This window comes from Coenobita brevimanus, chromosome 65, assembly GCF_032717465.1.
Source record: "Coenobita brevimanus isolate Jiangsu-jjx chromosome 65, ASM3271746v2, whole genome shotgun sequence".
Classification (NCBI taxonomy): Eukaryota; Metazoa; Arthropoda; class Malacostraca; order Decapoda; family Coenobitidae; genus Coenobita; species Coenobita brevimanus.
In genome coordinates, this window is record NC_137018.1 from 43,336,795 (window position 1) to 43,363,047 (window position 26,253).

The following is a 26,253-nucleotide window of genomic DNA, read 5'->3' on the forward strand; positions in this document are numbered from 1 at the left end:
GGGATACATTAGGGGTCAGGGGCCATGTAATTTAAAATTTCAGTAAATGTTTTTATCCCCCATCTGAAGTATGTTGTAAGTCAGTCCAACTCACCAACAAGAATCCTCCTTAAGACTGGAGGACAGCCGGAGGGTCTGGGTGATCACTCCAGGTTGTCAGGAGGAGGTGATAAGCAGAGAGGAGAGCATACTGTAGTGCTGAGGCTGAGGGAGAGTGGTGTGGTGAGTCAGTGGAAGTGCGATATGGTGAGGTCGAGGGCAAGCATAGTGGGAGAGCAATGTGGTGAGTCAGAGGGGAAACATTGTGGTAAGGCAGTGGGAGGCTGATGTGTTGAGGTAGCAGGAGCGCAATGAGGCAAGACAAGAAACAATCTGTGCGATGAGACAATGGGGGAGCATAGGGGCGAGCCAGACAGTGATGAAGATAAGGAGGCTGGCAGGATGAGACAGGGCATAGTGTTGCACCTCTTTCATTGATGGCTTCAGCTCTTCCTCTGTGTTGGTGCTTGTTGTATGGGGGATGAAGGTGGTGATGGTGTTCTGCTGTGCTGCCTTTTTCTTAGTCACCAGGGATTTCCCTGTACTGCTCCAAGTTTTGCTCTAGGCCATATGTCCCCATGTCTCTCCTCGCCAGGTTGGGGTCCTTGTCCTGGTTGTAGGCAGTGGTTTCATCAGTCTTGGCCAGGAACTCCTTTTGTATGCTTATATCCAGGAAACATGCCAGCTTGTCCTCCTCCCCATTGTTCTTGCCACCTTTCTATGCCTCCCCTGCTTGTTCCATTAGCTCAATGAGCTCCTTGAGGACAGCCGCATGGCGTGGCTCTCCAGGACCTCATGGACATCAGCCTCACTGACCTTGTCAAATCGTGCCTCTTGGGAGAGGTTGATGAGTTCATGGCAGATACCCTCTAGTGCCGAGAATCCCATGAAGGAGTGGATGTACTCTGGCCATATCTTCCTCCAGATGGCATTGAGCATGGTTTCCATGCCACCATAATGTTATTGATGGCCTTTTTGGTGTTATACTTTTTCCAAAATAGGCACACTATGCCAATTTTTCGTGAGTCACTTGCCCTCGCCATATTTTCCACGTTGAGGTGGAAATAATGGTTCTTGAAGGTGGCGATAACCCCTTTATCCATGGGCTGGAGCAGTGATGCTGAGGGACAGGTACCGGTACACCACTTTGATATTGTCCACCCAGTCCTCCATGCTGTTAATGTGGCTCAGGGCTGTCCATGAGGAGGAGAAAGTGGTTTCCCAGATTGTTCTGGCTGGCACAGTTTCACAGGCGGGGGGACAGGTAGGATTGACACAGTGCACTAGTCAGCCAAGCCCTGGGGTTGCTTTTCCAAATAGCCCTAAGGCTTTCCTTAACAAGCTCTGCCATTGACCAGGTGTTCTCCCAATGGTAGACAGGCAGGGGTTTTACCATAAGGTCCCCCTCTGCATTTGAACCAAGGAGGAGGGTGAGATGGTCTGTGGCTACCTTAATGCGAGGCACACATTGTTCTTCCATGCTGATGTAGGTTTTTTGGTAGAAACGTTTCCAAAATAACTTTGTTTTGTCAAAGTTGAAGACCTGTTTTGGAGAGTATCCCCCTTCCTCAATGATTGCCCTCAGCTGGGCAGGGAAGGCCCCTGCTGCCATGAGGTCAGCACTAGCAGCCTCCCTATGCAGGGTCACATGTCTAAGGCCAGTTTGAACCTTAAACCATTTGAACCACCCATTGCAGGCCTTGAACTGGTCCTTTACCTCCACTCTTCTCTTCTCCTTGAGACTTCCAGAAATCAGGCACCTATGCGCAGATGAAACAATGTTGCAGGGGTTGATTTGTTAAGTTCCTTAACACAGTGATAGGGAGCATCTCCTCCATAATGGTATTCCTAGCCTTTGTTAGGCACTTAGCAGTCAGGGTGGACACATATTGTGCTTCTGCTAATACAACTTTGGAATGTTTTATTACAGTAGGGACTGTGTCCTGGGGCAGCTTAAGGGTTTCTGCAGTTTTGTTCGCCCCATACCTGTCCTTATGGTGCTTAACAATGTTCAGTTTAACATCAAGGGAAAGACTATGCCCTACCCTTTTAGGGTTGCACTCAGTAGCACCATGCTTCCCACTGGGGTGAGCATCCTTACGTAACATTTTTTCCGAGTCACGAGTTTCAATATTTCACACACAGAAAGTTGTCACTCCACTTAAATCACACACTTTATTGTTTGTTGTGCACTTGCACTGTTATTTTGTGATGGCAGTTGTGTTTTGATAACCTTGTATGTGTGAGATGGTTATGTAACAAGGGGAACACAAGGGAGATGATCAAAGTAGTAGGACACATGAATGAGTGGATGAACGACATGGGGACTTCAAAGGGATGGCAGGAAGGAGGACACACGCACAGTGGCTGCAGAAGGAGGTTCTGTGCATGTAAACGCAGGCTGGCTATTGTGGCTCAAATTTATGACTGCCGGCTTCTGTAGGTGTCAGTGCATCCATTTGCAATCATTGTATGGGGCCATTGCAAAAATTGTTTAACGGTTTTCATGATTGTTAACCTGAAACTGGGTAGTCATTCTTGGTATGCAAAGGATTATATGAAGTGAAAACACATCACATAATGATTTATCGTATGCCGAGGTCGATATAACTGGTTCATTAGGGATCAGAAGGGGGCCAAGGACTACGTAACTTACAATCTCAAAAATTTTTCCTCTTTTAGGCTTGTCCTCAACATCCCCAGTAGCATCACTTTTTTCAGACATGATTTCCAATTTACAAGTTTCAGTATTTTACACACAAAAAGTCATCACAGTACATAACCCCTCTGGCCATGCCTCCGGAAATTCACGGGTCCCCCTGGCTGGTGCAGGGACTGTTTTTCATCATCCTCATCATCATCATCATCATCATCATCCAGACCTCTTTTCCCACCCTAGGGTGGGGTGAGGAGTAACAGCATCCAGATAGCCAAAGTTTACCCAGTTCATTGGGCCATGCTTCCATTCACTCATTATTCAAGTCCACGGAATCCTGGCTCCATCTGATAGGCCAAAAGGTTTCCATGGATATACCTATCCGATTGAGTCAATCCGAACGCTGTCACGTTGAAAAGGGGTGCATAATCTCTTGTCATACATTTCTTTGCACAAAATTCATCCAGCCAGCTCGATCTCTTGTAAATCCATTAGCCTCACTAACTTCCATACTCCTCTTCCTCACACTCATTCACCACTTCTTGGCCTACCTCACCTCCTCCCTCTTTCAGATTCGCTCAGATATACTTTTTTCACCACTCTGTTGTCATCGATTCTCTCCACATAACTATACCATCTCAGTACACTCTCTTCAATTTTGATGTCCACAGACATCCTCACTCTGCACCTTTCATGAATCACATCGTTACTTCACATTATTACTTCACTTACATTCCTTAACAGCCCCATCTCCACTGCTCTTGCTCTTGACTTTTCATTTTCATACCACACCATAGCCTCACACCCATATGTTAAAACTGGCACTAACACCCCTTCATGTAATCCTCACACAGCTCCAACACTCAAGCCTCAGTGTCTTATCAAGTCCTTCATAGCACCGGCTACTCTCCTTCCTTTTGTCACTCTGCTTTCCATGTCTTTTCCTCATTTCCCTTTCATTTCTGTCGCTTCACCCAGGTACAGGCATACCCCGGTTTAATGATGTAATTGGTTAGATAAAACCCCATTGTTAGGCGGGGTATCATACATTGGGGTACTTTTAACATGTAATGGGGAGCATTTACCAGCCTTGGGTTTTCCCCCAAATCAAGCCCAAAACCCACCCAAATGAGCCCAAAAACAAGTTTAAAGCCAATCTAAATGACCTAACAGCTGTCAAGGAAGCTAATCTAAGCCTAACACCTGTAAATAACTCACTGAAACAATAGTTAAAGCCTGAAAATCATAAGGAATAGGTTAGAAAATATCGAACACCTCTCATCACTTATGTCTTGTAAGTCCATGTCCAGTCCTGGTCATCATCCTTGCTATACTCCTCCAGGCTAGGGGACATGTGGTGTTTCCTACCACTCAATCCTCCTCCTCAAAGCTCTCAAACCCCATCTCTAGGGGAGGGACGGGGGGGGGGGAACCCTGGTGAGATGGGGTGATCATAGTGGAAGACAGATGCACTGGCTTGGGGGGTGGCGATGGAGTGCGATGCGATGAGGCAGGCGGTGGCAATGGGGTGTGACGCGATGGCTCTGGGGGTGGCGATGGGGTGCGATGCGATGACAGAGGAGGCGGTGAGGGAAATAGCTGCGATGACCAGTGAGGTGGCGAGGGAGACCACTGCGATGACTGATAAGGTAGCATTGGATTCAGATGCGGTGGCTCATGTCATGGTGAGGGAGACAGAGACAGTGGCTAAAGTGGTGAGGGAGATAGAGGCCAGGACAAGGAAGGCAGCGGTGGAGTGGCAGAGTGCCTTAGTGGAGACATAGGTGACATGGAAGATGGGGATTGGCCGGAGGTTAGGCCCAGCATTACAGGCAGAGCACGTCCTCGGCGGGAGGAGACCCTGGGTGTTTCTCTGCTAGTTGATAGCGGGGGAAATGCCTTGCTGGTTGAAGGCTGGGAAGATACTCTGCTGGTTGAAGGCTGGGGAGATACTCTGCTGGTTGAAGGTCGGGGAGATGCTCTGCTCATCAAGGGCTGGGGAGATCCTTTGTGGCTTGCTGGCATGGTTGGGACCTGTTTGAAGGCAGTGATTGTTGTCTGCCTGACCGCCCTCTTCTCCTCCAGCATCGTCTTTTACACCTTCATCTCCTCCTCCAGCTGATCAGCTGCATCCCTGCTTCGTCCTGGGAGAATGTCTTGCAATTATTTCGTCTAGCATCTCCCTCAGGATTGTTATATTGAGAGCGTGCACTTCAAGGACAACCTCCTGCTCCTGTGCCCCCTGATGCACCCACTGAATCTCCATATTGAGGAGCTCCTTGTTGCTGAGCTCCTCCCTGTGGCTTTCCAGGACCTCCTCCACGTCATCTTCATCCACCTCCCTGAAGCCCGCCTCATGCGACAATTCCACTATGTCCTGCCGCACACGCTGCACTGGTGGAGCTTGCATGCCCTCGGGGAAGCCGGTGAAGGAGTGCACGCACTCTGGCCACAGCTTCCGCCACACACCGTTCATGGTGTGGCTAGCCTTACGCCACACGCAGTGATGTTCTCTAGGGTGTGGTGTATGTTGTATCCCTTCCAGAACTGCTGCACTGTTGTCCTTTCATCACTGTTACAGGCCCTCAGCAACTGCTGCATAGTGCGGCGGAGGTAATACACTTCGAACTCAGTGATCACCCCTTGGTCCATCGGCCGCAACAAGGACGTGGTGTTGGGGGACAGGAACACCACCTCTTTGTTGCTTGCCCATTCATTCATCGCAGGAGGGTGGCTAGGTGCGTTGTCTACCACCATGAGAGATCTGTTCGCCAGATTCTCCCACAAGGCATACCTCTTCAGGACACGAGAGAGGTACGAGTGGAAATATGATGAACAGATTTCGGAAGTCAGCCAGGCCTTCTTGTTTGACTTCCAGATCACCCCAAAGTTCTCTTTAACATACCCTACCAGAGCCCTGGGGTTCTCGGAGTGGTATATAAGAAGCGGCTTCAACTGGAGGTCGCCCTCAGCATTGTCCCCCAGCAGGAGTGTCACCCGGTCCATCGAAGGCTTGAACCCTGGCATAGACTTTTCCTCTGTTGCAAGATATGTCTTGGAGGACATTCTCTTCCAAAAGAGCCCAGTCTCATCAAAATTCAAGACCTGCTTTGCACTGTAGCCATCCTCTCCAATGATGTGTTTCAGTTCGTCAGGAAACGCTGCCACCGCCACTGTATCTGCACTTGCTGCCTCAGTGTACATCTTCATGTGGTGGAGATTAGCTTGCCTCTTGAACCGGTCAAACCACTCATGGCTCGCCTTGAAGGTCTTGCTATCATCAGGATCCTGCCTCACCTTGATTTCATCCCATAACGAGGGAGCCTTATTGCAAATAATTGCCTTGCTTATGGGTGCCTTCCGCCTGTTCTGATCCTCCACCCACTTGTGCAGCATCTGCTCTAGCTCCTCCATCACAGGTTCTCTCTGGTGGGTGATGCGGGAGGCGGATAAGGTTGCAACCCCTCCAGCAGCAGCCTTAATGGCCTCCTTGATGATGGTGGATACAATCAACCAGGCAAGGTGGAGAGCCGAGGCAATAGCTTATGCACCATCCCCTTTGTCGAGGTGCTTAAGAATGTCTAGCTTTACTTCTAGGGATGCAGTTTTATGCAAATGCTTCGCGGGAACATCATCAGCACCAACACTAGCTGGCCGCTTACCACCCTGACAAGGGCCTCCACTAGCACTACCACTGGCCCCACCACGTGCAGCACCATTACCAGACATGATCACATTTATTTAGGCTAAAATTCACACAAAACCGCATTCCACAGACAATTAGTATCACTGCTCTACTCATGGCACTGCTTGTACACAGTTAGATGCACAACAATAGCAGCTTACGCAGTGTTGGTGGTGCAGCACGATACGATGCATGGTGGATGAGCGTAAGAGAGTTCCTTACTTTGAGATGGCCGGTGCGAGAAGAATGATATGGGTGAGTGTGGGGTGGGCGATGGCTGTGGGGCCTGCACGAGTGTTTCTGTGGACCCTGGGAGGCGGGCAGGCTCAGCTGGCTGTGGGAACACGCATGATTCAAAATTTCGGCCTGTCGCCTGTGGACGTGCCGTCAGAGGGCCCATTGTTAAACTGGGGCTCGGCCATGGTGTTATGGGGTTTGGTGGTATGTGTACCTCTGTCACTAAGCAGGGTTATTGCATCAATACCATATTTAAATTCTCTAACCGGTTCCATTCTCTCTCCACTGCATCATCACACTGGGAGTCACCATTTTTTTCAGATTTTAAAAATCAATTTTTTTTCGTCACTAAATTTAAGAGAATCGTCTGGTGCACCTGGCAATGCATTTTTTAGCTTCCTGAACCCATCCTGTGCTTCGCAGTCAGTCATGGAAAATTTTGCCAAATGACCACATATACGCTGGTGAAAACTAAGCAGAGGAATGACAAAACATCATGCCAAGAAATGTTCATATTTTCACCCCCAAAAAAATTCATTGTTGCTGAAATTGTTTGAAGTGACTAGATATATGTATTATGAACAAAGTCAGTACATAATATGGGAGGTTTTATTTAAAAAGTGCTTATAATGAATTTTTTTCACATTTTTTTATGTTTATTGTATTTAGGCAAGTATTGAGTTATTTTTATAGCCTGGGTGGTGTTGTTTGTGTCAAAAGAGGGGCGAGAGATGCTATTTTTAAACTCTGACTAGATAAAGATTCTCCTCAGTGTGTATAGGCTGAACTCTATCTATCTATCTATCTATAGCCCGACGCCCTAATCCCGCAAAGGGTGGCCGCAGACAAAACGCCTCCAAGTCACTCTGTCACCCACCATTTGACTCCCCTCCCCCCAACTCACCCCCTGCTCCCTCATATACCTCTCAACTCCATCCCTCCACCTCATCCTCGGTCTACCCCTCCCTCTCCCTCCCTCCACCTCACCTACATACACCCTCTTAGTCAGTCTTTCATTCTCCATTCTCTCCACATGTCCAAACCACCTCAGTGTATTTCTCCTAATCTTTTCAACCACATCCACATCTACCCCACAACGTTCCTTCAAATCTTCATTCGTCAACCTGTCCCTCCACGTCACTCCACATGCTCCTCTCAAGTAACTCATTTCCACTGCTCTCACTCTTGACTTGTTCCCCTCTTGCAGTGTCCACGCCTCGCTTCCATTCGTCAGGGTAGGGATCACAATACCATCATGCAGTGACTTCTTAACTTCCATACTCACCTCCCTATTTCTCATCACTGCTTTCAGTGTACCAACAACCTTCCTTCCCTGCTGTACTCTTTCACGTACTTCATCCCCCAAAGTTCCATCCTTACTCATCACACTACCCAAGTACTTGAATGCACTCACATTCTCCATATCCTCACCATCCAACCTCACTGCACACTCTGTGACTTCATTCCTCTCAAACACCATAACTTTACTTTTGTTTACATTTACTTTCAGCTTCCTCCTCCTACACACTGTCCCAAATTCATTCACCAAACCTTGCAACTCCCATTCATCTTCACTCAACAATACTGTATCATCAGCAAACAGCAACACCGGAAGCTTCCAAATCTCACCCTCATTCATTAGGGCCACCCCCACATCCACTGCCCTACCTTGTACCTCCTTTACAACCCCATCCATATATATATTAAACAGCCATGGAGACATTACACACCCCTGTTTCAGTCCCACATTGAGATCAAAGAACTCACTCAGCTCACCATCCACTCACACCGTAGCCCTAGCTCCCTCGTACATACTCTTCACAGCACTCAACAATTTCCCCTCCACTCCATATATTCTTAATACCTTCCACATACCTTGCCTATCTATTCTGTCATAAGCTTTCTCCAAGTCCATGAAGGCAGCATACACTTTCCTTCCCTTCTCTAGATACTTCTCCACTAAACATCTTAGAACAAATATCTGATCTACACACCCTTTTCCCTTCCTAAATCCCCCTTGTTCTTCTCCAACTAGCTCCTCTGTCATATGCCTAACCCTATCAATGAGTATTCTGCCATATATTTTACCAGTCACACTAAGAAGGCAAATACCCCTATGGTTACCACATACTTCTCTCTCCCCTTTTCCTTTGTACAGAGGAACAATTATACCTGATTTCCAGTCCTCTGGAACCCTTCCCTCTTCCCAAGCCAATCTACACAACTTCCATATCCACTCCACAACATTCTCACCCCCATACCTAAGCATTTCACCACACACTCCAATTCCTGGGGCCTTTCCCAGCTTAATCTTCTTCATTGCTTCCACTACTTCCGACCTACTGATCTCTTCCTCCCTCCTCTCATCTCTTCTTCTCCCAGCCATTCCCCAACCACTTATACTCACACTGCTCTCACTCTCTGCATTCAACAAATCCTCAAAGTGCTCCTTCCATCTCCTCAATTTCTCTCTCTTCTCCACCAACAATCTATTATTCCTATCCTTCACTCCCCTACTATTTCCCCTTTCACACTGCCTTACTTTCTTTACTTCCTTCCAAAACAATTTCTTACTCTCTCTCCATTTCACACTCAGATTCCTCCCAAACTCTTCATCCACTTTCTTCTTACTCTCCTTCACCAGTCTCTTAACCTCCCTTCTCCTGCTCACATATACCTCTCTCTTCTCTCTCTCATCTTCTCCCCTACCTCTACTCGCCAACCATTCACCATATGCCTTCTTCTTTTGTTCCACAGCTCGTTTCACCTCATCATTCCACCATGCTGTCCCTTGCACACCCTTGCATCTCCTCCTCACTCCACAAACCGCCTCACACGCTGCGCTTATCTCTTCCGTGAATATCTTACATACTTCTTCCACCTTTTCCATCTGCTCTAGCTCATACCTTCCCAATCTTTCATCCACTATGCTCTTATACTCTGTCCTTTTCTCACTATCTTGCAGTTTCTCCACTCTTCTCACAGGAGCTGCTTCCTCCTGTCTTCCCCTTCGCCTCCTCAACCACTTTCTTTGCAGCTCTACCTGAACTGCAGTAGCTAAAACTTGATATAACCTGCAGTTCACACAGCGGACGAGGAAATTAATGTGGAGGGAAGGGAAAGTTTTACATCCATATATTCACCACAAGAATGCCTCATTTATTGCTGAAATGCTTGTGCAACACAAGAAATTTGTAAAATGAACAAATTTAGTACAAAATATATGCTCTTATAAATGAAAATATCATAATTATGAATGTTTTCCCATGATTTTATGTTTGTTATATTTATTCCAGTTTGGAGTTGTTTTTTATATTCTGGGTAGTATGAAAAGTGGAAAGAGAAGAGAAGGATAATGGGTGCAGCTGTGTAGGGACAGTCCTCGCAGTCAAAAAACGCTAAGGCCAGAGATAAGCATGGTGGACTGGGGAAAGAGGGGTAAGGGATGATGAGGTTGTAAGTTGTAGTTGTAAGTACAGTAGACAAGGAATATGAATATTTTCCTGCAAATACAAAAAAAACAGGGGAGGGAAACTACAATAAAAGAAATAGTGACACATAAAATGAGTACAGGAAAAAAACAAGTTCTTGTAGGGTTCTGGGTTGTGGGTTATAGAGAGGGTATAGCGATCAAGCGCGAGGGATGCTTCTCTTTCTCTCTCTCCCCTTCCCTCCCAGGTCAAAAGCAAACATTGATAAGCAGTCACTGTCTGGGAAATACACTTTTTTACTTTTCTTGACTTACTTGCTTTCTTATTCTTATTTCCACTAACAATTGAGGGGAGCAAAAGACGGACATCCACTCAGAACTGCTTCACGAGGTGCACTGAGCACCAGAATGGTTCGGAGGGTAGAGTAGGTCTGTGTCAACATCTCTCAGACCTTTTTCCCTTCCTAGAATTGTTTGCAGTTTTTTACAGATCATGCTGCATCGACGCCATCAGCCACTCTCCAATAAAACGTTGTTCCATGCTGGCAGCCATAGAGGGGTTAACCGCACACTGCACGTGTACAGTTATTTTTATTTTTTATCTTAAGTTTAATTGATTTATTTAATTTTTTAATGCAACAAAGAAGGAGCAGATTACTCTGTCCAAGAAAAAACAAAAGCAAGATAACAGAGCCAAATTCAGAATCCATTCATTTCAAGATGCCTGTACACACTGCATTTGAAAGACTGGAGATATAGGCAGCTGGTAAAACAGACAGAGGGAGACAGTTCCAGAGCTGACCTGTTGTGTACATGAAGGACTGGAAGTAGCAGTTAACTCTTGCATTAGAGAGTTGGACAGAAAAGGGATGAGAATTTGTTGTTAGATGGATGCTATGTGCCTGCTGTAATGGTGGAGAGATGCAAGCAGATGGTTCAGAGGAGCAATGACCATTGAAGTAGCAATAGAAAAGAGATGAAGATGCAACAGTGTGCAAAGAGACAGGTTGAAGGGAGTCAGTAAGAGGAGAGTTAATGAGATGAAAAGCCTTGGACTCCACCCTATTGAGAAGAGCTGTGTGTGGGAAGCCTCCCCACACATGCGAGTTGTACTCTACTCAGGGGCGAATAAAATCCGTGCATAAAGTCAACAACTGTGCAGGGGTAAAAAAGATACGGAGTCAATTTAGAACACCCAGTCTCTTGGAAGCAGATTTTACAAGGGAGGTAATATGTTCTTTCCAAGCTAAATCCTGAGAGAATGTAACCCCAAGTATGTTTGAAGATGATGCAGGATTGAGCTGGAAATTGTTAAAAATTAGAGGGCACTCCTGTGGAAGATTTTGTCAGGTTGATGGATTTTGTCGGTGGAAGATTTTCTCGGTGAAAGCAGTGGTGTTTCATTAGCCCTGCATACACAAAACACAAAGAAAGGGAGAGTGTGACAGTGAATGTAAACACTGGGCGGCCATCTTGGCTCAGATGTCAGACTGTTGACTTGTTCTTACCTAATTGTATCTTTACAGGAATGAGTCAAGCTCGTACTGTCCCGTGTCTTAAACCATATTTATCGTACATATCCTTAAATTTGTGAATTGTTTTGGCACACACTATTTCATTCGGTAGTGCATTCCATTGATCAGTTGCTCTGTTTTGGAAACTGAATTTCCTTACGTCTTTATCACCTCTCTTCTTATGCAGTTTTTTGCAGTGTCCTCTTGCTGTGTGGGAGGTACTCTGTATGCATGGGATTGTCGTATGTGGCCACCATGATTATTGTAAACAGTAATCCCTTCAAGACCCGGACGCCCAGTTCCTGGACACTCCAAGCCCTGGACATTTTGGGCTCGGGTCCTCGGCGCCCCCCCCCACCCCCACCCCCCCAAAAAAAAGACAGTGTATGTTCATCCCAACTTTAAATTTGCCGTGCGGTGACGAACAGCTGTGTTTTTGCGCATAGTAGAGTGCCCCTGCATTCCTCCCCTCCCCAGCTCTTGCCTAACTACTGTCATGAATACACGCTCATCGCCATGGCTGCCCCACGTGCTTGTTTTTGTGAATTAACTGTGAATAAATTGCAATACCCTACCACAAGACCGCATGGGAAATTACAGTGTTGTGCAGTGTTAAGAATTAGAATTCAGAGTGCAAAGAATTAAGTGCAGAGAGCAACATTGGCATGTTGCAACTGGCGAGGCTCACATAAGAACAGAATAAGCAGTGTTAAACAATTATAATTCACAGTGCAAAGGATTAAGTACAGGACAACACTGGATTAATGTATGTGTTTCAAGAGCACTTTCACCACTGTCAATCCTTAGAGGAGGCGGGTTAATCTTCGTGGTGGCCACGGACGTGTTGTAAGTACCCTGTACACTACTAAACATTTTCCATACCCACTTCTGATTCCTCATTCTGTGGTTCCTTTTCATTTATTTCATGCTTCCTGTCCCTTATTTGTGCGATTAAGGTCTTAAATAGGTGCTGTGCATGTCCGGTAGGGAGTTATTTAGGTTTGTTTCAAAGGTTGGGTTAGGATCCATAAGTACCTGTCCAGGGGACATTTTCCCAAATCCCGGACATACCTTTGGCTCTATTATGTTGGATCTTGGAGGAATTACTGTAAGTGAGTTTCGACATCATTATCGTGAAACTGGGTATAACTTTTAGTTCATCGTTCTGTCTGTTTATTGCATGTTGTACTACACTGACATATACTGATGCCTGATTCTATAAGTTTTCATTGATCGGTATGGCACACCAGACTATTGTATACCAGATCGTTACTGTATTTAGTTGATAATGCATGAATCTTAGTGCTTTACAGATCCCTTTTCTTGAATTAGTGGTAATATGATATTTTATAGGTCTGTTTAAATTAAGTTGTGGTGGTTGGGGGTGCCCATCATCAACTCACTCAGTGTAGGGATGTCTTATGGTCTCTACACTGAGTGACAATCCAAATGGTTTCCTGTACCCAGGAAACCATTTACTATGCTGGGTGGTAACCGTATAAGTGAGGTTTTTGGCCGGGTTAAGTTTCCCCCAGATTCCCCTATCCAAAAGCACTTAATTATGGCAGTTGTTTCAGAGATCCTTGGAGTGCCCAATACCTGCCCAGGGCCCAACCAAATGGGCAGATTCGCATGGCCATGTGGAATTTGAGAGTTGTGAATGAGGAGAGCAAGAGGATGGAAGTGGTGAATGTGTTGAAGAGTGTGAGTTATGCCATTAAGGCATTGTGTGAAACAAAGATGGAAGAGTGTGAAGTGGAGGAGTGGGAGGGTGTGAAATGTGTAAGATCAGGCATGAATGGGCGAGGAAGATGCAAGGAAGGAGTTGCTTCATTAATGAATGAGGTGTGGCAGAGTGGAATGAGAAATTACAAATGTGTCAGCTTGCGGAGTATGTATGTTCAGTTCAAGTTTGAGAAGATGGGTGATTGTAGCGTATGCACCGTGTGAGGACAGGAGTGAGAGAGAGAGAAAGACAGGTTTGGGATGAGCTGGATGAAGCAGTGGGAGAAATGCCAAGGAGCTATAAAGTGATCATAATGGGTGATATGAATGGAAGAGTAGACACTGGTCCTGAGGATAACATAATGGATTGTAATGGAATACCAGGAGAAAATGATAACAGGAAGCCAACTGAAGGCTGTGTGTCAGGAAAGGAGGTTGTGATTTTGTTACTCGTACTTCAAACAAGATGCACATAAATACAGTATACGTGGTATAGAGGAAACAGGGATCGTGTTGAAAGAAGCCTGATTGATTTTGTGCTCGTAGAGAGGTCGATGCTGGGAACGGTTGCTGATACGAGGACCGTGAGAGAACAATGTGGAAGTCTGTCAGATCATATGATTGTGGTATGCAAGATTAAGCTGAGATGAGTGAGGTGGACCAGGGGAGAGAGGAGCAGTCATGGGAGAAAGACTGAAAGTCTTGAAGCTGGGGATCAAAGAAATGGCAGATGAATACAGGACCAAAGTAGGAGAGGAGTCAGAATCAGTGAATTGGAATGAAATGGATCTGGACAGCCTGTGGAATGCATATAGAGATTGCTTAGTTAGAAATGCTAAAGTGGTGTGCGGTGTGGCAAGAGTAACAACAAAGAAGAAAGGTACAGCATAGTGGGATGATAAGGTTAAGAGAAAAAGTGGAGGAAAAGAGGAAGAAGTGGCTAGAGTGATTACAGGACAGGGGTTCAGTTGAAATAAGAACTGAATATATTGAGAGCAAGAAGCACATAAAGAGACTAGTGAAGGGGAAAAAGAAGGAGGTAAATGATGATCTAGGAGGAAAAATTAATGCAAACAACTCTGAAAATAGGAAGTTATTCTGGAAAGAGGTGCATAAATGTAGATGTGAAAGTGGAAAGAAATGTGATGGTGTAAAGGATGTAGGTGGTAGATTATTAACCCATGGGGATGAAGTAAAGACCAAATGTAAAGAATATTTTGGAAGCCTGATGAATAGGAATAGAGAGAGGAGAGCGGCTGTAAACATGATTGGTTTTAGGGGTGTGCAGAGAACGAATGCAGTGCCAGGAAAGTGACACTTGCACAGGTGAAGAGCACTGTGAGGCCGCTGAAAAATGGGAAAGCAGCTGAGGTTGATGAGGTGTATGCAGAGATGATTAAGTGTAGTGGAGAGAGCAAAATGAAATGCTTGTTGGAGATATGTAATAAGGCATGGATTAGTGAAACTGTGCCAGCAGAGTGGAAAAAGGCTGTGATTGTACTCCTGTACAAAAATAAAGGTGAATGAAATGAGTGAAAGAATTATCGTGGCACAAGTTTACTGAATGTTGTAGGGAAGGTATATGGAAGAATTATTAGAGAGAAAGTAAGAGAACTATCAGAAGTCCTAGTGAGTGATGAACAGGGTGGCATCAGGAGTGGCAGATGATGTGTGGATCAAATATTTGCAGTGAGGCAGATAGTGGAGAAGGCTTGTGAGAAGGACAATAAGGTGTTTACGGCATTTGTAGATCTGAAAAAAGGCATAGGTACGACAAAGTAGACAGGGAAGGATTTTGGAAGGTTTTATGCATGTATGTTGTAGATGGTAAGCTGCTAGGTGCCATCAAGATTTTTTGCGATGGTAGTGAGGCATGTGCGAGAGTCCCTCCTTTCGGGACTTTGGCGAAAGAGCACTTGACATCTCTAAGGCTTTCGATCAAGTCTGGCATAAATCTTTTATTTCCAAACTGTCCTCTTACGGGGTTCTATTCTTCTATCTGTGTCCTCTAGCTTCCTTTCTGGTTGTTCTATAGCTGCTGTTGTAGACGGCCATCGTTTTTCTCCTCGATCTATCAACAGTGGTGTTCCTCAGGGCTCTGTACTATCACCAACTCTCATCCTTTTATTCATCAATGACCTTCAAAGCTGTACATCTAACTCTATCCACTCATACGCTGATGACTCCACCCTTCACCTTTCCATTCGGTTCCCGCAACGTCCATCTCAGCATTTACTTCAACAAACAAGGGATGAGGCTATGGCACACCTAATGTCTGACTTGGCTCATATCTCTGACTGGGGTAAAAATAATCTGGTTGTTTTTAATGCATCAAAGACTCAGTTTTTACACATATCAACACATCAAAATCTTCCACACTAAAGTTTAATAATATCCAGCTCAATCCTGTGTCATCCTTGAACATACTTGGGGTTTCATTCACTCGGGACTTATCTTGGAAAGATCATATTGCATCTCTTGTAAAATCTGCTTCCAAGAGATTAGGTGTGCTAAGCCGACTCCTTGCCTTCTTTACCCCTGCACAGTTGTTGACTCTATACATGGGTTTTATTTGCCTCAGTTTAGAGTACAAGTTTCATGTGTGGGGAGGGTCCCCACATACAGCTCCCTTCAACCTCTGTCTCTTCGCTGCACTGTTGCCTCTTTATCTCTTTTCTGTCTCTACTTCAGTGGCCACTGCTCCTCTGAACTGTCTGCTTGCATCCCTCCACCTCTACGACGAGTGTGTAGTACCCGTCTGGCAACAAACTCTCATCCCTTTTCTGTCCAACTCTCTAATGCAAGAGTTAACCGTTACTCCAGTTCTTCATTTATGCAACAGGTCAACTCTGGAACTGTCTCCCTCTGTCTGTATTTCCTACTTCCTATGATCTCCAATCTTTCAAACACAGTGTGTCCAGGCATCTCAAAATGAATGGATCTTGAATTTGGCTCTCTTTTATATATTTTAGTTTTTTTCTTGGAGGAAACATTTTGCGGGCTCAGCCTTTGGTTCCTTCTTCCATGCATTAAAAAAAAAAATATGACTGGATATTTTGGGAAAATTATATTTTTTTGAAATATCCCTGTGTGTGACACACCTAGCTCACACATGCCTGACAGTAAAGGATTAAATTTAGTGGACTGTTATTGGTTGCTCTTGGATCCTGTCTAGCCATAGAAGGTAAACTGGGATTGGCTGTTTTTTATTAACCTCTTAGAAATGTTATTAATTAATCATGTTTCCCCCACAGCGGATTCTACAGGCTTATATAGTGTGTATAACCAGTATCGTGATGTGGAAGTGATGTTCCATGTTTCTACATTGCTGCCCTTCACACCAACTAACCGCAAACAGCTCCTGAGGAAGCGGCACATTGGCAATGACATTGTCACCATCATATTTCAAGAACCTGGTGCTCCACCCTTCAGCCCGAGGCATATTCGAAGCCACTTCCAGCATGTCTTTATTGTGGTTCAAGCTATTAATCCTTGTACTGAGAACACACAATACAGGTATGTAACCTACACTTTTATGTTAGTAACTCTTCAGTCTCCCTTTGATTTGCATATATATAAGTGTGAGAGTACCTTCTGATAAGCTACAAATTTACTGCATTGCAAAATCATCTTTGTTCCACCTCATCACACCTCATCCTAATACTGGTATAGTTACTCAAAAAAAGAAAACATTCCTTTCCTTTTTGTTGGATCCTGCACACCCCATTTATATGTGAGATGTGATTTGTTTTGGAGTGACAGGGGAGAATAATAATGGATGCCAATGGAAACATGTACAGTTGAGCCTTGCCATTTGACGGGGTTATGTCAAGTGACAACCTGTCGCATAGTGATTTATCATATAGCGAGGTGATTATAACTTGGGTTCAGTAGGAATATGTTTTTGGTCAAGGGCCACCCATCCAAAGGAGTATGAATATTGTATGCCAGACTATAGTTCTCAGGTAGAAAATGACTAATCTGTAGTACAGGGTATGTGAGGGAGAACAACCAGGATAACAATGAGGAATTTAGGGAGATGCTTTTTTCTTGTATTTTCATTAATTATCATGGGAATTTGCTCAGAAGTATGTCAGTGTACTATAGCTGGGTAGAGACCATCCTGCATTACCTGAGGAATGTGGCAGTCATGTCTTTGTAAATTATGTGGACAAAGTTTTTGAAAATAAAGTGAAATACTGCTTACCATTTAAAACAAAGTACAGTACTTCCTCAGTTATCCAATGTAATAGAGCCAGAGGCATGTCCAGGTAGTGGCAATATCCGGATAATGACCAATATCCCCCCAACTGTACGCAGACCCTACCTATACCCAACCTCAAACCTATTTTGTACAGTACCTCTTCTTATTTTGGCAGTGTTTTCTGGTCATTCAGGCATATTTACACATCAAAACACACATAGGAATATCCCAAATACTTTTAAACACCAAGAAAACCATTAAAAAAAAAAAAAAAAAAAAAAAAAAAAAAAAAAAAAAATGAAAACCAAAAAACTCCAAACTTATACACTACTGTATGTACAGTACTTCTCCCAATTTTGACACTGTTTTCAGGTCAGTCTGCCATATTTAGATATCCAGAACAACATAGGAATATCCTAAGTAAAGCTGAACTCCAAGAAAACCATGGGGGGGGGGGGAAGGACTGCCTATGTGTACAGTACCCCTTCAAATTTTGGCACTGTTTTCTGGTCATTCTGTCATATTGAGACATCTAAACACACATAAGAATATCCATATTAATGCAAACACCAAGAAAACAATGTATAAACAGTAATCCATAAAAAACCTGAAGATGGTTGGAAAACCAGTTATCTTTCTGGGACACGAGTGCTGGCTGTTCCCGGGGCACAAAAATAACAAAAATTGTGCTGCCAAATATGCCACTGGAATTTGGTTGTATCGATATAAATGGTATATCATCATCTTCATTGGTGTTTGTACTATCAGTTAAATTACTGAAAACACAGAAAACTGATGAGTAAAATAAAAACTGCAGTGAGAGTAAATGTTGTTCAAGAGTAAAACTTACATTCATGTGAATCCCCAGCATTCTAATGCAAAATTTTGCCTGCACCTTGCAAGAGTTGAGCATATGTCTAGATGCATAATTTCATGAGCTTTCATGTGGATTTCACAGAATTTTGATACGACCAGTAGTATTCAAATACATTGCTAAAAACTTTTAAAAGTCAGGGGTCAGTGCCTTCAGTGCAAAGGAGGGGAGAGACTGAGGGAGTGAGGGGGGGTGCCGGGAGGCAGGGCATGGAAGGCGGGGAGCATGGGAGGGTATGGTGGAGGGATGGGAGGGGGGGAGAAGTGAGGTTGTGGGCAGGATTTTCATCTTTCTCTCATGAGGCAGACAGGCGCTTTCATTTGACCTGTGGCTTGTGGTATGTTTTACACATTCATTGGTCACTGGGGAACACAACTCCCTGTGACCGGTCAACTTTGGACGTTCGATGTAGAGGTGGATGGATCCTTTCACCTGACTTGCAGCTTGCAGTCTGTGTTACATGCGCAGTGGCAGTTGGGAAAGACTTATCCTAGTGGCCACGCAACTGTGAACGTTCGTTGGGGCTGCGCACATGCGTTTTGGCACTGCTTGTTGGGTACGGTCAGTATTACTCAGGTGCTGGAGGTTCGTAGGGAGTGAACAGGCCAGCACGCGACTTGACCATTCAGTACAGGGCCGGATGGACGTTTTAGCTCAGGTTGTGGGTTATGACCTGTTTCCTGTGCAAGGCTAGAGCCCAGCGGCCATTATACCAATTGTTTGAACATGATGGCTGGCCAGCCAAAGTTCTCGGGGACTTGTACGTGTGGATAATTACTAGTAAATTTGGATAATGGTTTAATAGAGCCAGGGTTCAGTATCCGGATAATGAACAGGTCCGGTTACTGCACATCCGGATAAATGAGGGATCACTTACCCCTTCTTTGACAGTACACCAGTATTCTACATAAGAACTATTAGTACAGTCTAGATAAGTAGATTAAAAAATGATGGAAAGAAGTATTAAAGAGGAATTAGCTTTCACAAGGAAAGAAAATGAAAATAATACACATGGGTCAACAACAACAACAAAAAATGGGTTCAACCATTGGTACAGTGATTTTTGCAATGGCTCAGAGAGTGTGGATAGAACTTCTTGCACAGTCAGGTTTCACATTATAATAGGGTTGCATCAAGTGAAAACCTATTGCATTACAATTTCTTGCATAGTGAAGTCGATGTATCATAGGTTCACTGGGGTTACGGAGGGTGCCCTTGACCACGGTACATAAAGTCTATAAAACCTTACCTTTTTTGGCTTGCCCTCAGCGCCGTTCAGTAGCACTACACTCGCCGCTAGGGGTAGCATGCTTGCCAGACACAATATCCAAATCATGAGTTTCAATATATCACACAAAAGTTATCAGTTCACTTCATCATGCAAATTGCACTGTTTGCTACACACTTGCAGTGTTATTTGGTGTTGGCAATGGTGTTTCAATGGGCTTTCATGCACAAAATGGAATAAAAGGCATAGGATCACAGCAGATGTAAACACGGGGCTGCATCTTGGCTCAGTCAGCTGACTGGGAGGTATCATCATCAGCAGACTGAGAGGCTGTGTACATAAAGGTTGACTTGATTTCCAAGTCACAAGTTTCAGTATTTCACACACAAAGAGTTAACACTTCATATCATATATTGCAATGTTTAAGCCCTTGCACTGTTATTTGGTGATAGAAGTGGTGTTTCGTTGGTCTTTCTTGCACAAAATGGGTTGAAAGACAGATGACCACAATGAATGCAAACACCTGACGGCCATCTTGGCTCGGTCAACTGACTGGGGAGGCTGTGTACGTGTAGTTGATAAATTTCCAAGTCACAAGTTTCAGTATATCACTCAGAAAAATTATCCCTTCACTTAGTATCTCACACTACACTATTCGTTAAGCACTTGCATTGTTATTTGGCAATAGCATTGGTGTTTCAGTGGCCTTTCATTCTCAAAATGGGATGAAAAGCAGATGATCACAGCTAGTGTAGACACTATACAGCTGCGTTTTCTCAGATACCTGACTGGTGGCATGTATGCATCACCATGTCCACTCAAGATTCTCAGAGGTGACTTGCAGTAATCGTTCTAGGGAAATCACAACCAAGTCTTATCATTATTCCAAAAAAGGGTATACTTTTTAAATTAGTGTTGTAGCAATTTATCACATAGCAAACTGTTGTATAACGAGACTTGACTGTGCATCATTCTGTGATTCATCACCTCACGGAGTCTGGCTGTACATCAGGAAAGAAAATTACAGTATATATAGTATAAATGATGAAGGACAAAACTGTACATGATAGAAATTAGGGAGAATATTTGCGATTATGTGTTTGGAGAGAGAAGGATGATTGGCAGGGTTTTCGTGTTGATTTGGGAGCAGTAAGAGGATACTGCAAATGTTTTTCTTACTACATGGTATGGTATACATGGAAGATAACAGGTGATACTCAGAGTAAAAAATTGAAAGTGGAAGGGCTGAAAAACAACATTGGCACATAAATGGAAGTTTGTGGAGGATTATGGGTTCATGATTTGTGAAAAAACAGATTAGGAAAATTTGTGAAGTGTGCTGAAGTCCTTAGATAGAAATACGAAGGTTGCTTGTGTTATGGCAAGGGTGTTGACTATCAAGAAAGGTAGTTTTGAAGGATGTGAAGAAAGGAAAATTTTTTTACACCCAGTCCTTTAATACTGGGATTCATTTGAGAACCCCAGAGAGCCTAGGAACATGGAGCAGGAAGAACAGAGTCTTATTCCATTACTAAAGTGAGAAGCGGATGAAGAAGTCTGTATAGCCCTCTCCACTTCTGACTACAAAGGGTCCCTCATGTTAAGGTTACTCTCTACAAAATGTGTGAGAAATGTTATGTTGTATGGGAGTGAGGCTTGGCTAGTGAGAGAAGAGAACTCACAAAAAGCACAGAACACACAGAAAGGAGAATGACAGAACTGATAATAGTGTATGGGGAGAGAGATTTGGCATAGGAGATATGAGAGAAGTAATGAAAGCTGGTCAGCCAAAATGGTTTGGACATGTTGAGTGGAAGGGAGATAATAACTGGTTGAGGAGAGTCAGAGCTGTGAATGTAAAGAGAAGAATGCACTTCGACAGACTGAGGAAGGCAAGAGATAAAGTTTTGCATGCAGACCTGTGAGACTGAGTAGGGAAACGCTCAGCACTGCAGCACATGGAGGGCAACTGTCGGATGAAAAGACTACAGATGCTTGTATGGTCATTGATCTCTAATATAAAATTAAGTGTAAACAGCCCTACCCCCTGGGGGTAGTTTTTTTTTTCAAGAATACTCCCCCAGTATCCCTGCTTGTCGTAAAAGGTGACTAAAAGGGTTGGCGGAGGGTTAGTGCCCCTCCCCGGAAAACAACTAACTAAAAAAACAAACAAGAATCCTCGGACAAGGACTGACCAAACGATGACGACCCAGGACCGGACAAAGGACTTGGTAATGGGTAAATGGAATGTAAGAGGAGCGAATGATGAGGTGAGAGAGAGAGAGAGAGATTGTCCAGGTGCTTGAGGGTGCGAAAGTGGATGTATGTGGAATAACTGAAACTAAATGGAGAGGAGAAAGTGTGAGAGAATGGGAGTATGGATGGGGTATATGTGCAGGAGTAGGTGAGAATGAGAGGGCAAAGGAAGGCGTATGTATAGTTGTGAGTAAAAGATGGAAGAAGAGCATAAGACAGTATGGATCAGTTGGGTCAAGGATTGTGTGGGAAAAGTTGAAAGTTGGAATACAAATGTGGGCGATTGTGTGTGTATGCGCCAACGCAAGATCGTGAGAGAAGAGTTCTAGACAAATGTAGAAGTGTGCATGGAAAAGTTTGGAAGGAATGAGAGGGTGTTTTTGATCGGTGATATGAATGGTGAAGTTGGGAATGTGAAGGTGGATGGAATAGTTGGTGAGTGGGGTGTGCCTGCTGAGATAGATGAGAATGGGAGTGTGTTAGTGGACATTTGTGCTGGGAGGGGGTTGGTGGTAGCCAATACCCTCTTCAGGCGTAAAATGATCCACAGGTATACATGGCGAGTGATGAGAAGGGTTGGTGGTGAACTGAATGAAAGGAAGGCAATGATTGATTATGTGTGTGTGGATGAAAGGATGTGAAGATGTGTAATGGATGCAAGAGCTTATAGAGGTTGGGGGAGTGGACTTTCTGACCACTACTTGGTGGTGGCCAGAATTAGGATTCAAGTAAGATGGAGGAATAGAAGAAGGGAAAGACGAGAGGAAGGAATAGTTGCAAGGAGAGTGGAAAGGTTACAAGAGGATGAGAAAAAGGCAGAGTATAAGAGAGAAGTGGAGGAATGATTGGGCAAATATGAATTGGAGCAGATGGGAGTCATGGAAGGTGTGTGTAGGATATTCATAGAAGAAATACGTGCAGCATGTGATGTGGTGTGTGGAAGGAAGAGAAGACGGAGGGGGGTGCAAGGAACAGCGTGCTGGACTGAAGAGGTGAGACAGGCAGTGGCACAAAAGAAAAAAACATGCAATGATTGGATGAGAAATAGGGGCGTGGAAGAAGTTGAGAGGCAGAAGAGAGTTATATGTAGAAAGAAAGAGAGAGGTGAAAAGATTAGTACGAGAGAGTAAGAAGAGAGTGGATGAGGAATTTGGAAGAAATTTGAGTGTAAAGTGGAGGGACTGTAAGAAAATGTTCTGGAAAGAGATGAAAAGAGTAAGACAGGGTGGAAGTGAAGTTAGCAGGGGAGTGAAAGATAAAAATGATAGATTACTAGTGGAGAAGGAAGAAAAAGTGAGCAGATGGTGAGAACACTTTAAGGAATTGTTGAACATAGAGGATGGAAGTAATGCGAGTATAAGTGGCTGGGGAATGGCTGGGAGAAGGAGGGAGGTGAGAAGACAGGAAAAAATCAGTAGGATAGAAGTTGTGGACGCAATGAAGAAAGTTAAATCGGGGAAAGCCCCAGGAATGGATGGAGTGTGTGGTGAAATGCTGAAGCATGGGGGAGAGATAGTAGTAGAATGGATGTGGAAGATGTGCAGATTGGCCTGGGAGGAAGATAGAGTCCTGGAGGATTGGAAGTCAGGTATAATTACTCCCTTGTACAAAGGAAAAGGGGAAAAAGAAGTGTGTGGTAATCATAGGGGCATTTGTCTTCTTAGTATAATAGGAAAAGTGTATGGTAGGATACTTATTGACAGAGTTAGAGAAAGAACAGAGAAATTAGTTGGAGAAGAACAGGGAGGCTTTAGGAAGGGAAGAGGTTGTGTAGATCAGATATTCATTCTTAGATTTTTAGTGGAAAAGTTTCTAGAGAAGGGAAAGATGTTGTATGCTGCTTTCGTGGATTTGGAGAAAGCATATGACAGGGTGGATAGACAAGGATTGCGGAAAGTGTTAAGAATATATGGAGTAGATGGGAAGTTGTTGAATGCTGTGAAGAGTATGTACGATGGTGCGAAGGCTGCGGTGCTTGTGGATGGTGAACTAAGTGAATTTTTCTCTTTGAAAGTTGGGTTGAAACAGGGATGTGTCATGTCTCCATGGTTGTTCAATCTGTACATGGATGCGGTAATAAAAGAGGTACAAGGTAAGGTAGTGAATGTTGGAGTGGTCCTGGTGAGAGAGGGTAGTGTTTGGAAACTCCCTGTACTGTTGTTTGCAGATGATACTGTGTTGTTGAGTGAAGACGAAGGGGAGCTGCAAGGCTTGGTGGATGAGTTTGGGAGTGTGTAAGAAACGAAATCTAAAGGTGAATGTAGGGAAGAGTAAAGTGATGGTCTTTGAGAGAGGTGAAGTCAGTGAATGTACAGCAAGGTTGGATGGTGAGGAATTGGAAAATGTGAGTACGTTTAAGTACTTGGGTAGCATGATGAGTAAGGATGGAGGTTTGGAGGGTGAAGTGCTTGAAAGGGTACAGCAGGGAAGAAAGGTTGCTGGTTCTTTGAAAGCAGTGATAAGAAACTGGGAAGTGAGCATGGAAGTGAAAAAGTTACTACATGACAGCATTGTGATACCAACTCTAACGTATGGAAGTGAAGTTTGGATGTTGTTGGAAGGACACAAGTCGAGAGTGAGAGCAGTAGAAATGAGTTATTTAAGAGGAGCCTGTGGAGTCACATGGAGAGACAGGCTGACGAATGAGGATATAAAGGAGCGTTGTGGTGTGGATGTGGATGTGATAAGAAGTGTTATGAGGAACACACTGAGGTGGTTTGTCCATGTGGAGAGGATGGAGGGTGAAAGACTGACGAAGAGAGTGTATGTGAATGAGGTGGAGGGGGGAAGAGGGAAGGGGAGGCCGAGGATGAGATGGAGGGATGGGGTGGAGAGGTATATGAGAGAGGGGGGTATGAGTTGGGAGCAGGGCAATGAAATGGCGGGGGACAGGGCGACTTGGAGGCGATTTGTTTGTGGCCACCCCAAACGAGATTGAGGCGTCTGGCAATAGATGGATAGATAGTTTTCTGTCCCTGACACATTGCCAGGAATTACGATACATTTTTCTCTGTGTACTGCCAAACCCATTAATTGTATCAGTTGTTCTGCTTTTGCTATGCCCATTCATGATTTTTTTTTTTTTTCCCTCCGTTTGTTCTCTTATTATCATTATCCCATTTTCTTAGAGAAAGAGTGAATATTGATGAGATGCAGTTTGGGTTTATGCCAGGTAGGGGGACCACTGATGCCATATTCATTGTTCGACAGCTTCGGGAAAAATATATTGGTAGGAGAAGGGATCTTTATTTTGTTTTTGTTGATTTGGAAAAGGCCTTTGACAGAGTCCCTAGAGAGGTGGTGAAGTGGGCAATGAGAAAGCTTGGCTTGGAGGAGTGGCTGGTTAGGGTGGTTATAGCCATGTATGTGGGTGCTCACACCCAGGTGAGAGTGAATGGAGATTTGAGTGATGAGTTTTCCGTGAATGTTGGTGTGCATCAGGGGTCAGTCTTGAGTCCCATGTTGTTTATCATGGTACTTGAAGCCCTTTCACGTGACTTTAGAAACGGACTCCCGTGGGAGTTGTTGTATGCTGATGATTTGGTGTTGATTGCAGAAAATGAAAGGGAGGCGGAGGAAAGGTTTAGGAAGTGGAGAGATGGTGTGGGGCAAAAGGGTTTAAGGGTAAATGCAGATAAAACAAAAGTGATGATGTCTAGGGTTGGTGGCGGTACTGTCAAAGACAAGGGAGAGTGGCCATGTGCAGTTTGCCACAAGGGCGTGGGAAGTAATTCCATCTTGTGCGGTGTGTGTGATAAATGGGTGCATAAGAGATGTAGTGGTATCAGAGGTAGACTGCGAGATAATGCTGATTTTATGTGTACGGCGTGCCGGGGTGAGCAGGTGGAGATCGTCAGACGTGAAAGAATTGAACTTGCTGGTGAATCTCTTGAGTGTGTGGAAGAGTTTTGTTATTTAGGAGACATGTTGTGTGCTGGAGGTGGGGCTGGAGCTAGCTCTGTGGCTAGGGTGAGAAGTGGTTGGAAGAAGTTCAGGGAGCTCTTGCCTCTCCTGACATTGAGGGGGCTCTCCCTACGTGCTAAGGGGTCTTTGTATGCAGCGTGTGTTAGGAGTGTAATGCTGTATGGCAGTGAGACCTGGGCAGTGAAGGAGGAAGACATTCGCCGGCTCAGACGTACAGAAATGACAATGATTAGGTGGATGTGCAGTGCGTCCCTGCGTCCAAGGCCTGGAGGGGCTGGGTTTACAATGGAAGAGTTGAGAGGTAGGATGGGACTGGAGTGTATTGGTGTTGTGATGAGGAGAGGTAGATTGAGGTGGTTTGGACATGTGGAGAGGATGGGGGATGATAGTTGGGTGAGGAAGGTGAGAAGTGTTAATATTGGGGGTGGGGTTATGAGGGGTAGACCGAGAAAGTCATGGGACGAGGTCATTAAGTGTGACC

The 26,253-nt window shown here is 44.5% G+C and overlaps 1 protein-coding gene across 1 annotated transcript in view; it reads left to right on the forward strand.

Moving 5' to 3' along the window:
• The window catches only part of LOC145405092 (uncharacterized), a 244,275-nt gene that overhangs the window by 22,710 nt on the left and 195,312 nt on the right, over positions 1-26,253 (forward strand). Inside the window, exon 6 of the mRNA XM_080276605.1 lies at positions 16,541-16,802. Within this exon, the coding sequence (XP_080132731.1) occupies positions 16,541-16,802 (262 nt within the window). The remainder of the gene's footprint in view (positions 1-16,540; positions 16,803-26,253) is intronic.